The sequence below is a fragment of the Acanthaster planci genome, linkage group LG03 (genome assembly GCF_054643075.1).
Source record: "Acanthaster planci isolate LZ-2023a linkage group LG03, COTS_SCS, whole genome shotgun sequence".
In the NCBI taxonomy this organism is placed as follows: domain Eukaryota; kingdom Metazoa; phylum Echinodermata; class Asteroidea; order Valvatida; family Acanthasteridae; genus Acanthaster; species Acanthaster planci.
In genome coordinates, this window is record NC_141779.1 from 24859582 (window position 1) to 24871852 (window position 12271).

Consider the following 12271-nt stretch of genomic DNA (forward strand, 5'->3'; position numbering starts at 1 on the left):
AAATCTTTTGAACATCAGTCATATAGTAATTTCTTTTGACTCTTTGACTAAAAAGGTTTTTATGAATGGGCATCACGTCCATTCTCCTAGACCCGCCTTAAATGCACGCTTTAGATAGGCCAGACACGCATTTTATTCCCTTATTCATAAATACCCGGGCGTCAAGTGACCATGTTTTAACATTAGTAATGCCACTACGTAAAGCACGCGCTGGCACCTTAATACGATACAGTTTAATCGTTTCCGATTGGTCAGGAGTCTGTATGCACGCGGCAGGTGGAATTCGCTACGCGCGCTAAGTCCATGGCCGTTTTCCCATACTCGACTTGGGCCCCGTCTGAGCCTTCAACTGTTTTTTCCTTCCTAAATTTGACGTTATAAGCGCAATAGTAAGTCTGATAGTGCCACGAAGCCTGAGACGGAGAAGAAGTTGAGTATTGGAAAACGGCTCATATTAATGGGAGACTCTTCTGGGCTACATGCACTTGCACAAGAATATACCATCAATTGACGGGAGTGTTTGGGAAAAAGAAAGTAAAATTCGTGAACAAAATCCTTTGAAATTTACTGTATATTCGTTCCTTTCACTTACTCTAAAATGAATGAATACCATTAATGAATGGAATTGGTCGGTCTTAAACTAACATTAAAGGCCGACTCAGGAGAATGAACACCCACAATGCCCTCACCTGCTGCTCAGGCATTAATTTGGTCCATTCTCCCGAGCCGGTCTAATCGACCTCTTCACTAATAAATTCGTAATCATGCATGCATGCGCACAAGTGGCCTTGGCGGCAACAAGTGTGAGTGGGCCATCGAAAATGTACAGGGGTGCGACTTCGATGATAATTTTCTCTCAGGTTTTCTGGCTTTGTTCATTTCTTTCTTTAGAAAATTCCATTAAATCGTTTTTGCTATTAGTTTTAAATTTAAGTGAAATTTTTAGTGCTCTGTAAAAGATTTTAAAATCATACCTTTCCTATGCACACGAGATCGTCGTTTCTTAGTATGGCCACCTTCCATTATACGTCGCACTAAGAGCACTAAGTTTCTTGGACTATTTATTGATCACAAACTGTCTTGGAATCTTCGTATGGATTACCTGTGTAAAATTATTTCCAGAAATATTGGTATGATTAACAGATTAAAGTTTATCATACCTAAGCATATCGTATTTACATTGCAAATACTTTCATTTTGTCATACACAATTAATGGAATTTTGGATTGGGGTAACGCATTACAAACTTTATGTAATCGACTTTTTTAAATAAAAAAGGGCAATGAGTGTTATAAACCATTTCTCATATTTGGCTCACACTGATTATTTTATCATAACAAAACCCTGAAACTTGATGACATATACCGTTTTCAACGAGGGATGTTTATTTTCCAATTAACCAAAAGGGATCTTCCTAACTCCTTTTTAACTCTGCTATGAATTCTTGTTTCCAGTGTCACTCGACCCGCCAAGCCTCACAATTTCATTTATCATATACAAGAACCCGACTTGCCCAACAAAATATTAAATATGAGGGGCCAAAACTCTGGAACTCATTGGATGAATCTCTTCGAGACCTGAGTACTCTGTTTAGTTTCAAAAGCAAGTATAAGAAATTACTCCTCAACTCATACACTTCTAATTGATTTTTATTGCACCGGATATTCCACCTGATATCACCTTTTGGTCTGTTTAGTTTAAGTGTTAATTGTTTTATATCTCATCTCATTGCTTCAGTGCCTGTCAATATTCTTCACTATGCATTATTTGTGTTGTCATAATTATACACATGTATATTTGTGTATGTAAATACATGTATATGTATGTGTTCGTATATGTATGTTTTTGCATGCATATGTTGACAATGCCTTGCTTTGAGTGGTACGGTAATAAAGTATAAACTGCATCATTAGTGTTTTTGAGCCAACCTGTGTAGTACGCCCTGATGTTCAGTCTACCTCCATGGTTCAATGTACACGTAACGTAAGTGTACCCATTCGATTCTGCACTTGGGAAATCTGAAAAAAAACACAGATCCCTTTCTCTTTGGAATCTGCTCTTTGTCTTATACAACCCCAATCACAGCAACTGAATACCATTTCTTTTGGTAGTACTCCAGTCTATGACCAAGTCCAATGGTAAGCTATGTACATGTACTTACAGTGTACTATGAACATCGGTACGTGTTTTTACAAATGCACAGGTTAGCTCCATTAACACTAATGTAGTTTATTCTACTTATGATGGAAGGAGCAATACTAAGAAACAACGATCTTGTGCGCACAGGAAAAATTTACGATTTAAGCTCTTTTTACAGAGCACTAAAAATTGCACGTAAATAAGAAGCTATTAGCGAAAACGGTTTAATGGGATTTTCTGGAGAAAAAACTGAACAAAACAGAAAAACTGAGAGAAAATGATTATTGAAGTCGCACCCCTGTACATTTTCAGTGGTCCGCTCAGACTTCTTGCCGCCAAGGCCATTTGTGCCCATGCGTGCATAATTATGATTTGTTAGTGAAGAGGTCTATCGCACATGTAAAACAGGTCAATCACATATCTGTTCCCTTAATTGTGCCCGATAGCTTTCTTTTGGTTGTGTTCAGGCACAACTTTTTTAAAACTGCGAAAGGTGCTTTGCATTGTCAGGTTGGTTTTAAAAATACCTGGGTAGTTCTTGTGGTGCTTGGAAGTTCAGCTTCAAGGAGGAAACTTCAGTTATGTATACAAGTTGTGTATGCTTGTACAACGCGACATCAAAAACCTTAAAACCAGAACAGATCCCAGTTCTTTGCTATCCCCAACCCAAAAGTAGAATGAAATAAATCTGAAATAGTTTTGCAGCTTATGCCCAAGAGAAAATACACTGCTAATGTGTATTGTATGAATGGGTTCGTAATATGTGGAAGATTAAGAATGAGAAAGAATGCTTTGAAACAACGACACAATGAAAGTGTAGTGAAAGAGATTAATAAGTCGTTGAATACAGGTAGGTTAAGGTGCTTTAGAAAATACATAATATATACATAATACATATATGCATATATACATAAATACATAATACCAAACTGTGCATTTTCCACTCGTCTTCATTTCCAGAAGGAAAGACTGAAGGTTTATCTGAAGGAGAAAACAGCCCAACTTATCTCTGCTTGGCAGGAGGATGAGGATTGACCGTAAGCAGTATTGTGCCCAGCAAGTCATCACAGAGCCACTTTACTTGAGAGGACAGAAGTCCGGAACGACTCTCTTTGGGTAGCCTACTAAAACGAGACAGTACTACATCGATATCTTTCGCATTTTGTGGATATTCACAGTAGCTCTCCACACTTAATAAATGTTTAATGACAATAATGCTTGATTTCAAATTTCACTCAGTTCAGACCTATGGAAATTATGCACATACGTTTCAGTTATACGGACCATGTTAAAAAGGCTCGTAGTACCATTTAGCTAGTCTATAATTATGACGTGCCATTAACGCATTTGGCCTATAGAGTTTTCCATTTTTTGCCATTCGAAAAAAAGCTGGAGAAACCTGTCAGAATGCTTTTTAACTGCTATGAACTGTTCTTAAAAACTTCAGTACTTTCCCAAATTTGAGCAGTGAATTAAAACGCTTAAAAAGTACGCTTGTAGTTTAACTTGCTCTTAAAATGAGTTAAATATTGTAGTATTCAGATAGCAATCTAATAAGAACTCTTCGGGCCTCTCTTTTGAGGCCTTTTGGGCCTTCTCTTTGAGGATGGAACGGGATGGTGTTAGGTCCACTCGTTTGGATTGGTTGTAATTGATAACGAACCTCTTTCCGTCGTCTTTATCTCCTTAAGGTCGTCAGACCTATGGTCGGGGCAGAGGCGTTTCGCTTTGCTTCTACTTCACTGTACCATGGGAAGCTATTTTTTAAAGATCCTGTTCGTTGAATCTGTCATATTCAATATAATCTGTTAATGAGGTGGTGCCAAACTAATATTTGTTCCGAACTTCCTATATTTAGATGTAGTTTGTATCAAATTTGAATCACTCCAAACAAAAATTAGCAGGATTTTGTATGAACTTTTATTTAGTCACAGTTATTTTACTCTGAGGTTACAAAATGAAAAGTTTCACCTCACTTTAAACTCAAGATGGTCGACACATGAATAATGTCTCTCTACGCCCCTGTATTAGAAAACTACAAATATAAATGCAGATTCAAAATAATTTCGTGGGTCGTAATTAGGGGGGAGGGGTCAAGGGGCATGCCCAAGCAGTTGCTTCTTACGGGGAAGAAGAAGCTGTGATGGCTTTCTATCACAAAGTTCCTAAGAGATTAACAGTTGATGGAACCGGTTTTGTTCAGATTCTTATGTTCTTTAATTAGCTTGGTTTTCAATGTGCCGTACTGATTCACTATCGGAGGGCTAATTAACACACCCATAACCTCGGGCTATCTCCTATTGAAGTGAGGACACTACATATGCGAATTTAATTGCTCGTAATTTGGCGAGTTTGGAATTGCGCCTTTATTGTGCAAACCATGGACGGTGGCAATTTAAGACTCACCGCCGACAAGGGTTCAACTACATCGGGTGCTTTGGCCATCATGAAAAAAAGGATAATGTATGCAAAGTATTTACAAACTGCAGAAGAGTTTTCTAAATTCTTACATTGAAGAATTATTTCTCAGTACTTGGCAGTCGAAAGCAAAGGATCTACACATTTCAAAGAACCACCGCTGTTTTGTTTTATGTAGACCGTAATAGAGGTGTACAAAATGGTTTCTTACAACTCGTGTGGTTTTGCCACGACGAGTTCTCTTTGCAGTCTTCCGAACAGAATTATGCCTAAACAGTGTTTTTAAAGTAACTCCGTGTTGCTCGATTAAATTGTGATTAATGATTTGATTATTTACATCATCTAGGGAAGTTGTATTAAGTTCGTGTTGAAACGTATGAAGCGAGGTTGGATATAAGAGTTTCTTCCTCCGCTGAAACTTTACAAACGACACGGGTGGAATGGTTGCAACTAAACGCTAGGTAAGTATCAGGCCGTGCAGTTAAAATTGCCTCCTTGAAAATTAAGCAGCTCTGAAAACAAACTTTCTGCACTGTGATATGATGGTTTGAAAACGCGATTCTCACGATTTTCGTCGTAAGCAAAAGTTGTAACGTCGTTTATTCCCGCGGCTATCCGTACAATGACTTGGTTCTCTTGAGGGTAAGTGTGAAGCTTAGGTGTTACAACAATAAAGAGCAGAAAGTTTGGAAGATAGAGTAAGCACGGATCCTTCACTCGCCATCGTCAACCTGTCCAACGTTATTTTCAGTCATGTGCGTGCGACTGCAGCGGAATAATGAGTTTTATCACATGGTAAGATGCTGCTCTTAAAACGCACAACTGTGATGGACTTCGTAAGTTCCTAATCTAAATTCCCCGGACGCCGGTCGGGACCGCCCTCGCTCTACACAGTGGCTGCGTACACAAGAAAAAGCACAACATGACATGAGCATGCAGTATGGTACACATATGGTCGCACATGTAACGAACGGTCGATCACATGTGATGAACACACATGTGATCGCTAGAATTGTTGACAGGATTTTTGGGCACTAAATATCTCCTTTAGGAGACGTCCAATTGGCTGGACAGTCAACCAGCAATCGTAGGGAGGGTGAATGCACTCTCCCAACCTCAAGATTACAACAACAATGGCACATGTGAGAAACAAAAAGCAGAAAAATGGGCCCAATTAAAACCGCTTGTCTCACCATTCGGTGTCAGCCAGAAAAGGAGCGAGCGTTTGTCCGGCGTACGCGGAAGACACATTTCCCTATAATATTCATACGCTAGAACAATACCAAAAATGTTGCAAAATGAAGACGCGCAAGTTTAGACCCAATATTAATTATTGAAAATTTTTGGAGGTTAATTACCTTTACATTGGCACGTAAATGATAGATTCCAGCGAGACTTTATTACAATATAATTGGACTAAATTGTGTAAGGGCGACAGGCCCTTGGGCGGTAATTCGCCTTCCAGAAGTTTCCCGAAGACAACACTACGGTGTTCCTGAAAAGGCTACCGACCTTCACATTAACATTAATAATTTTCCACGACAGAAATGAATAAACAGAAAACGAATATTTTTTTCCAAAACAGACATATTTTAAATGGAAAAGAAGTTAGCCAAGTTACCCAAACATTAACTCTCGAAGAATGCACAAGGTCGCCGCCATTTTGCATGTTAATTGCCACAAATAACTATACAAGTGATAACCGCATGTGTGTTTCTGGCTTTCGAGCGGCCGACCGACGAACAACAAATCAAGCTGTTTGTGAACATACGAGAACAGGCCACCCAAACTCAGCCATAGCGTCAGCAGTTGCCGCCCTCAACGTTCGTTTTTGACTTAGTTTGTTTCGTTTTGTCCTTTGATCGTTTACTCCGTCCTTTGATCGTTTGGCTCTGTCTCTTTGACCATTTAGTTTTGTCTTTAGATCATTTGGTTTTATTCTTTGATCGTTTAGTTTTGTGCTGTTTTTATTCGTTTCTGTCCTCTTGTCGTTTAATTTTGCCCTTTGATCTTTTCCCTTTTTCTGACCCGTTGAGGTTTTCATCGTTTGTTTCTCAAATGCTGTTCGCAAAGCAGGATTTAGGACTCTTCTTCGTTTTTCTGTTCGGTGTTGTTTCTGTAGTTTAGGGTTAAGTTCCTAGAATTGATGCATTGCAAATATTCTTTAAGATCTCATTAACCCTAACCCTCCTCAATCCTCCAACAGGTGAAGGATTGAGGAGGGTTAGGGTTAAATCCTGGATGTTTTGCTCATGGCAGGCAGTCACCGTAGGATCAACTGATAAGTACGACAAAAGATCGTCCTTTTCAAACTACGGGACATGCATCGACATCTTTGTCCCTGGCAGCTCTATCCCGAGTGCCTACCACAATTTTAACAGTGCTTCAGAGACACTCTCCGAGACCTCCACGGCCTATCTACACGTTTCTGGTCAGAAACCTGGAGATCACTTAATACTTTTTTCTTTATTTCTTGTATTAATTCCTGGATCCTTTTATTCTATTGTTTTTTCTTCTATTTTTGTTCTTTTCTTCCTTTCCAGTCTCATTTCCCTGATTATTTCCAGTTTGCAATCAAATCATTTAATTCATGTGAATAGGATGCACTCTTTTGGGGGGCCTTATATGAAAAATAACGCTTGTGATGTCTAATGTTCTACTTATACGAATTTCCGCTCTCTACTTGGCTCAAAATCCGAGTCGTCACCTGCGCAGATAATGAGCAAACTCAAGAACGCAGCAACCTAAAACGTTGTTTCAAACAGAGGATCGGGTAATCCCAACCTTTTTTCATTTATTGATTGATAGAAATCTCCGACCCTGGAGTTAACAAATTTCTGGATTCTGATTGGACTTCTGTTTGAACTGCAACTTTAAGTTTTCAAGATGATCAAAGATAATATTCAATATATCGTCAAATGAGATTCATGACACCATGCATCTACGTACCCAAACACACACAAATATAACGGTCAGTTTCTGTGGCAGTGGCTTCTGACTGATTTCTATCAACATTATGGGACAGAAAATTGAAGTGTTGCATTGCGTAAGGTCAAAGATTCAAATTATATGTATCTGGAGATCTGCGCTGCAAGGCATAGCAGACTGAAGATGACCACAGAAAAAGGTCCTTCAGGACATTACACGAGTATCCACAAAGGCCACAAAAACATCACTCGCATCAATCTTGAGGAATGATTTAATAATAATAGGAATAACAATAATGATAATAAATAACTATTAACTAATTAACTGTTCCAGAATTAACAATTCCCCTGTATTTTTTACCTTTTCTTTAATGTTTGGGGTAAATTGTGTTTGTACAGAGAAGTCAGAGAGATCATCCAGACACTCAAAGAGAGAGTAGAAGATGACGGCAACCTGGAGGTAGCTGATATAAAGGCTAGTTTGGCGAAGGCCATAGAGGCGATTGACAAGCGCCAAAAGTTGATTAGGCTGGCAGATTCAAGTCCGTATGGTTGGGTGACCGTATCTGAGTACAAGTCTCACCAGCTACCTGACAACAAAGATGACGACGCCAAGATCACCAGAGCAGAGAACAGGGCTGCAAGGAAGGCCAAGCAAAAGAGAGCAGCGTCAACGACATCTACTCAGCAACAGAAGAAGACCAGATGGGACAGCAGCTCTTCGTGGGCGTCTACTGGCGATAGTTCTTTTCGACGCTCCTCCCAATCTTACCCCTACCTTGCCGGAATGTCCAAATTCCAAGGGGGATCTTGCTTCATTTGTGGCAGCTTTGCCCATTGGAGAGCGACCTGCCCAAGAAAATTTGCCGTCAGTGTAGCGCATTCTGCTGCCCTGTTTGCAGTCAGCCCTATCACACTCATGGCCATTGACACTTTCCACGCATATAGACTTGTGGAATGTAACTAGGTTTAATCTGAAATTAACCACAGATCAAACAATACATGTATTAAGATGCGCCCACGACAATAAACTTATGTTTAATGTAGGGATCTGGGAATTCCCCATTTAATTTAGCGAATTGTGTGATCTTTGAACCTTGTGCACGTCTTCAAGGCGTGATTGGCCCACGTGGGTGCACAGAATGTACATGTACGTACAGTACAAGTTTTTTCTGTAAGTCTTGCCTGTCGGCCGGAAGTGGCCTACAATGTGATACTTTTTGGCGGCACTGAAGTTGGGCGAGTTTCCAAGGTTTTTTTTTGGGAAGAGCGGGGTGTGCTGTGTGAGACGACTGGGTGGATGGACGTTGTTATGGCTCGGCCGGGAATCACATAGATTAGCACCGGTTTAATTATCCAAGCAGTTGTGATTATAATAGAAATCCAGTCCGCTTGAACACCTAAGTCTTTCAGTGTCTGCTGAACTTTTCTTTTTGCCTGCCTGGCCTCCAATTCCCCCTTCAGTGGCGGACGGACCGCCGCCCCCGAGCGATCGGCCAGGGGGCCGGAGCGCTACAAAAATGGCGTCGTAGACAGGATGGAGGCTACTGTTTTGGCAGGCATGTGTGCTTCATGTCCCACCCTGCCTGATGTCTTGGACAGTTACGGTGGCTTCGTAGTGAGGTTACACGATTTTGACCATGGAGGTTCTTCCGAATCATCAGTCCGGACAGTCCCCGATGTCCATGTTACGGCTGCTTTGGTGTTGCATAGCTGTGGACGGGAAGGAGACACGAGGCTGTAGTTTTTCCGGTCTTTGCCGTTTGTAGTTGGCGGTGATCAAGCCCAGCTAAGTTGAACTTCAAGCTAAATATTGGACTGGAACACCCCGGGAAGCCGGAGTCTGCAGCAATGGTCAGGAACCAGGAGATTCCCCTTCTGACGGAGTTCTCGTCTATAACACTCAAGTTCGAACTCATAAATATTGTAGTTCTTGTTAAGCTGTGCACGAGTACTTATTTAGCCTACAACTGTTATTAGTTTAAAGGAAAATTCCGTCTTACTTGTTATTTGTGAATTTCAAGATAAGCTTTGTGACAATGTCATGATTTATTCCTTGTATTTTGGGGAAGATTTGTGAAGTTTTTCAATGTGCTATCCATGTAGGTCTAGGGCTTTTGCTTTAGGCTGTTTTTTGTATTGCCATATGTTTAATGGCATATGTTGAGCACATTTTTAGAAGTGCCTTAATGTTAGATTTGCACTTAATTTCCCCATTTCTTGTCATGGCGGTTAGCATTTTACACTCCAGTACTGTGCTTGCCTTATCAGTTTATATTTATAGAATAAGGTCCTTGTGTGAGTAGCCTATGTACATCATGTATTACCAGTGTGTGCAGTATGTTAGCATGTATTCCCTTATTGACGGCCTTGTTGGTTGGGTCATTGTACCCTGCATGTGAAGTTTGACTTCACCTTTGTAATCATGGCTGCACTTACAGTGCTTAAAGATGCACTTGCCATTCGTAATGAAAGGCTTGTGGCAACGGTGGTCCATGCAGTCAAAGATTTTGCTGTAGAAGCCACAGTTGGGAATTTGTCAACTCATTCTGAAGTTGATTTTGATAAGGTCATGGGGGACATGTTAGGCATATTTGCTGATACAAATAAGTTAATTATTGAGAACATGTGCCCCCTATTTGAGCAAGAAGTTGCAACTGTTATACCCACTCTAGCTCTCAGTGAGCCATGTGATAACCATGAGGTTTTGGATTGTAACGTTGATCTGTCCACTGTAGAGTTTTTTAGAGATGATGATTTTGAGAATGTGTCTTTTGAGGGAGATCGTTCTGAGGACGAATTTGAAGATTCTCCTGTGTCTCGTGATATTTCAGAGGAGGGGTGTAGTGTTGTATCTCCCTGTCCTCGTTCTGTTGTTGAAGAGGGAAACAGTAGTACTGAAGACCCTCATTGTTTCGAGAAAGAGAGTACAGTTATTGTTGAATGTCCTCAGATTGTTGTTACTCCCATTGTTTCTGAATTCGATGGTGTCGTTTTTCAGAGTGCACCCTGTGAGATGCAAAATAGTACACCTTGTGAAGACACAAAATGTTTCGCATCTCTAGAGCTTACTGCAGATGGGCATAAGTGTTGCAGTGAGGTTTCACCTGTCAAGGTGGTGAACCAATCGTGTTGGCCACAGTTTTCAGTAGGATCAGTGGATTCCAGTTATGTTCTGTCATGTACAGACACTAAGGTATGGATACCTTCCCTTGAGGATAGGACCCAGGAAAAAGCAGGGAAGTGGTATCCTGGGTGGCCAAATGCTATAACTTAATCACTGGCCTGACAAGGGCTGCCTGTATAGCAGGACATGGTGATGACCTCCCTTGGTCAGTGCTGTATAGAGTTGTGATTGAAAACCGAGTTGTGTTGTACTATCACTTTACTTGTTTGAACTTTAATATGTGTAGCAAATATCCATCTGTTTGAAAATTGTGTGGGTTTGAAGTATTTATCTCCCATAAGTCAATTTTGAACAACTTTCGTGGTTACCACACGTAATATACAGTGTAATGGAGAAATGTCGCTAAATACTTGCAAGTCCTTACTGTCACTGTTATTAGGAATGGGAATCACTTGACATTTTCCTCTTTTGACCCTACGTACTGTAAGTGACGGGTTTTTGCATTGAGGTGAATTGTATGCCATTGTTTGTGCAGTTGGTAAATTCCAGCTCACTTTCCTCACTTTTTAAATAAGGGGTTGTTTACATTCCCTAGTCTGATGTGAAACTTTGTTTGGCTTGTCACCATCTTTTTATAATGCCAGTTAAGGAAATGTCTTATTTCCCTATTCCATTTGTCCATTATTTAACCCTATGTACTATTAGTGGCAGGTGTTCCAGGAGTGCTCCAGTGCAAAGTGCAAAATTATGTTTTATCTGAACAGTTGATGAGTTCAGCTTGCTTCTTATTATTGAGCAAGATTTGCAATGTTCTCCTTGTATGAGAGACTGCCACACAGTACCGTTGGTTGCACTTTTTTGTGGTTAGCGGGATTGTTTGCTGGTTTTTCCATCTCATTATTTGTCATCATGTGTATTAAAGCACTTTTCATAACCCTGTATTTACTAGGATTGGGACCACTCGGGTCGCGTGGTCTTCAAGCAGGGAACATGTAGGGATCTGGGAATTCCCCATTTAATTTAGCGAATTGTGTGATCTTTGAACCTTGTGCACGTCTTCAAGGCGTGATTGGCCCACGTGGGTGCACAGAATGTACATGTACAGTACAAGTTTTTTCTGTAAGTCTTGCCTGTCGGCCGGAAGTGGCCTACAATGTGATACTTTTCGGCGGCACTGAAGTTGGGCGAGTTTCCAAGGTTTTTTTGGGAAGAGCGGGGTGTGCTGTGTGAGACGACTGGGTGGATGGACGTTGTTATGGCTCGGCCGGGAATCACATAGATTAGCACCGGTTTAATTATCCAAGCAGTTGTGATTATAATAGAAATCCAGTCCAGTGTCTGCTGAACTTTTCTTTTTGCCTGCCTGGCCTCCAATTCCCCCTTCAGTGGCGGACGGACCGCCGCCCCCGAGCGATCGGCCAGGGGGCCGGACCGCTACAAAAACATGACCAAATAAGTTTGTCAGTTATTTGAGGTCTGAGGGAAACATGACAATTATCGGAAACATCTTGCAATAATATCTCAAATGAGTTGTAGCGACTAAATATACATGTATATGCAACATGCTTAAATATCTATCTATCTATCTATATTATGCCATTTTTGCCTTTTCCCCTTGATATTACTCTTGCTCTCTTCTTGCTCTCCCTGTGTTTATTAG

The 12271-nt window shown here is 40.7% G+C and overlaps 1 protein-coding gene across 3 annotated transcripts in view; it reads left to right on the top strand.

Annotated features, from left to right (window-relative positions):
- The window catches only part of LOC110991092 (sterile alpha motif domain-containing protein 9-like), a 30054-nt gene extending 25161 nt beyond the window's left edge, over positions 1–4893 (top strand). For all 3 annotated transcript variants that reach the window (XM_087133989.1, XM_087133991.1, XM_087133990.1), the window contains one exon: positions 3100–4893. In XM_087133989.1, the coding sequence (XP_086990115.1) occupies positions 3100–3174 (75 nt within the window). In that variant the 3' untranslated portion in view covers positions 3175–4893. The remainder of the gene's footprint in view (positions 1–3099) is intronic.
- The last annotated feature ends 7378 nt before the right edge of the window (positions 4894–12271 follow it).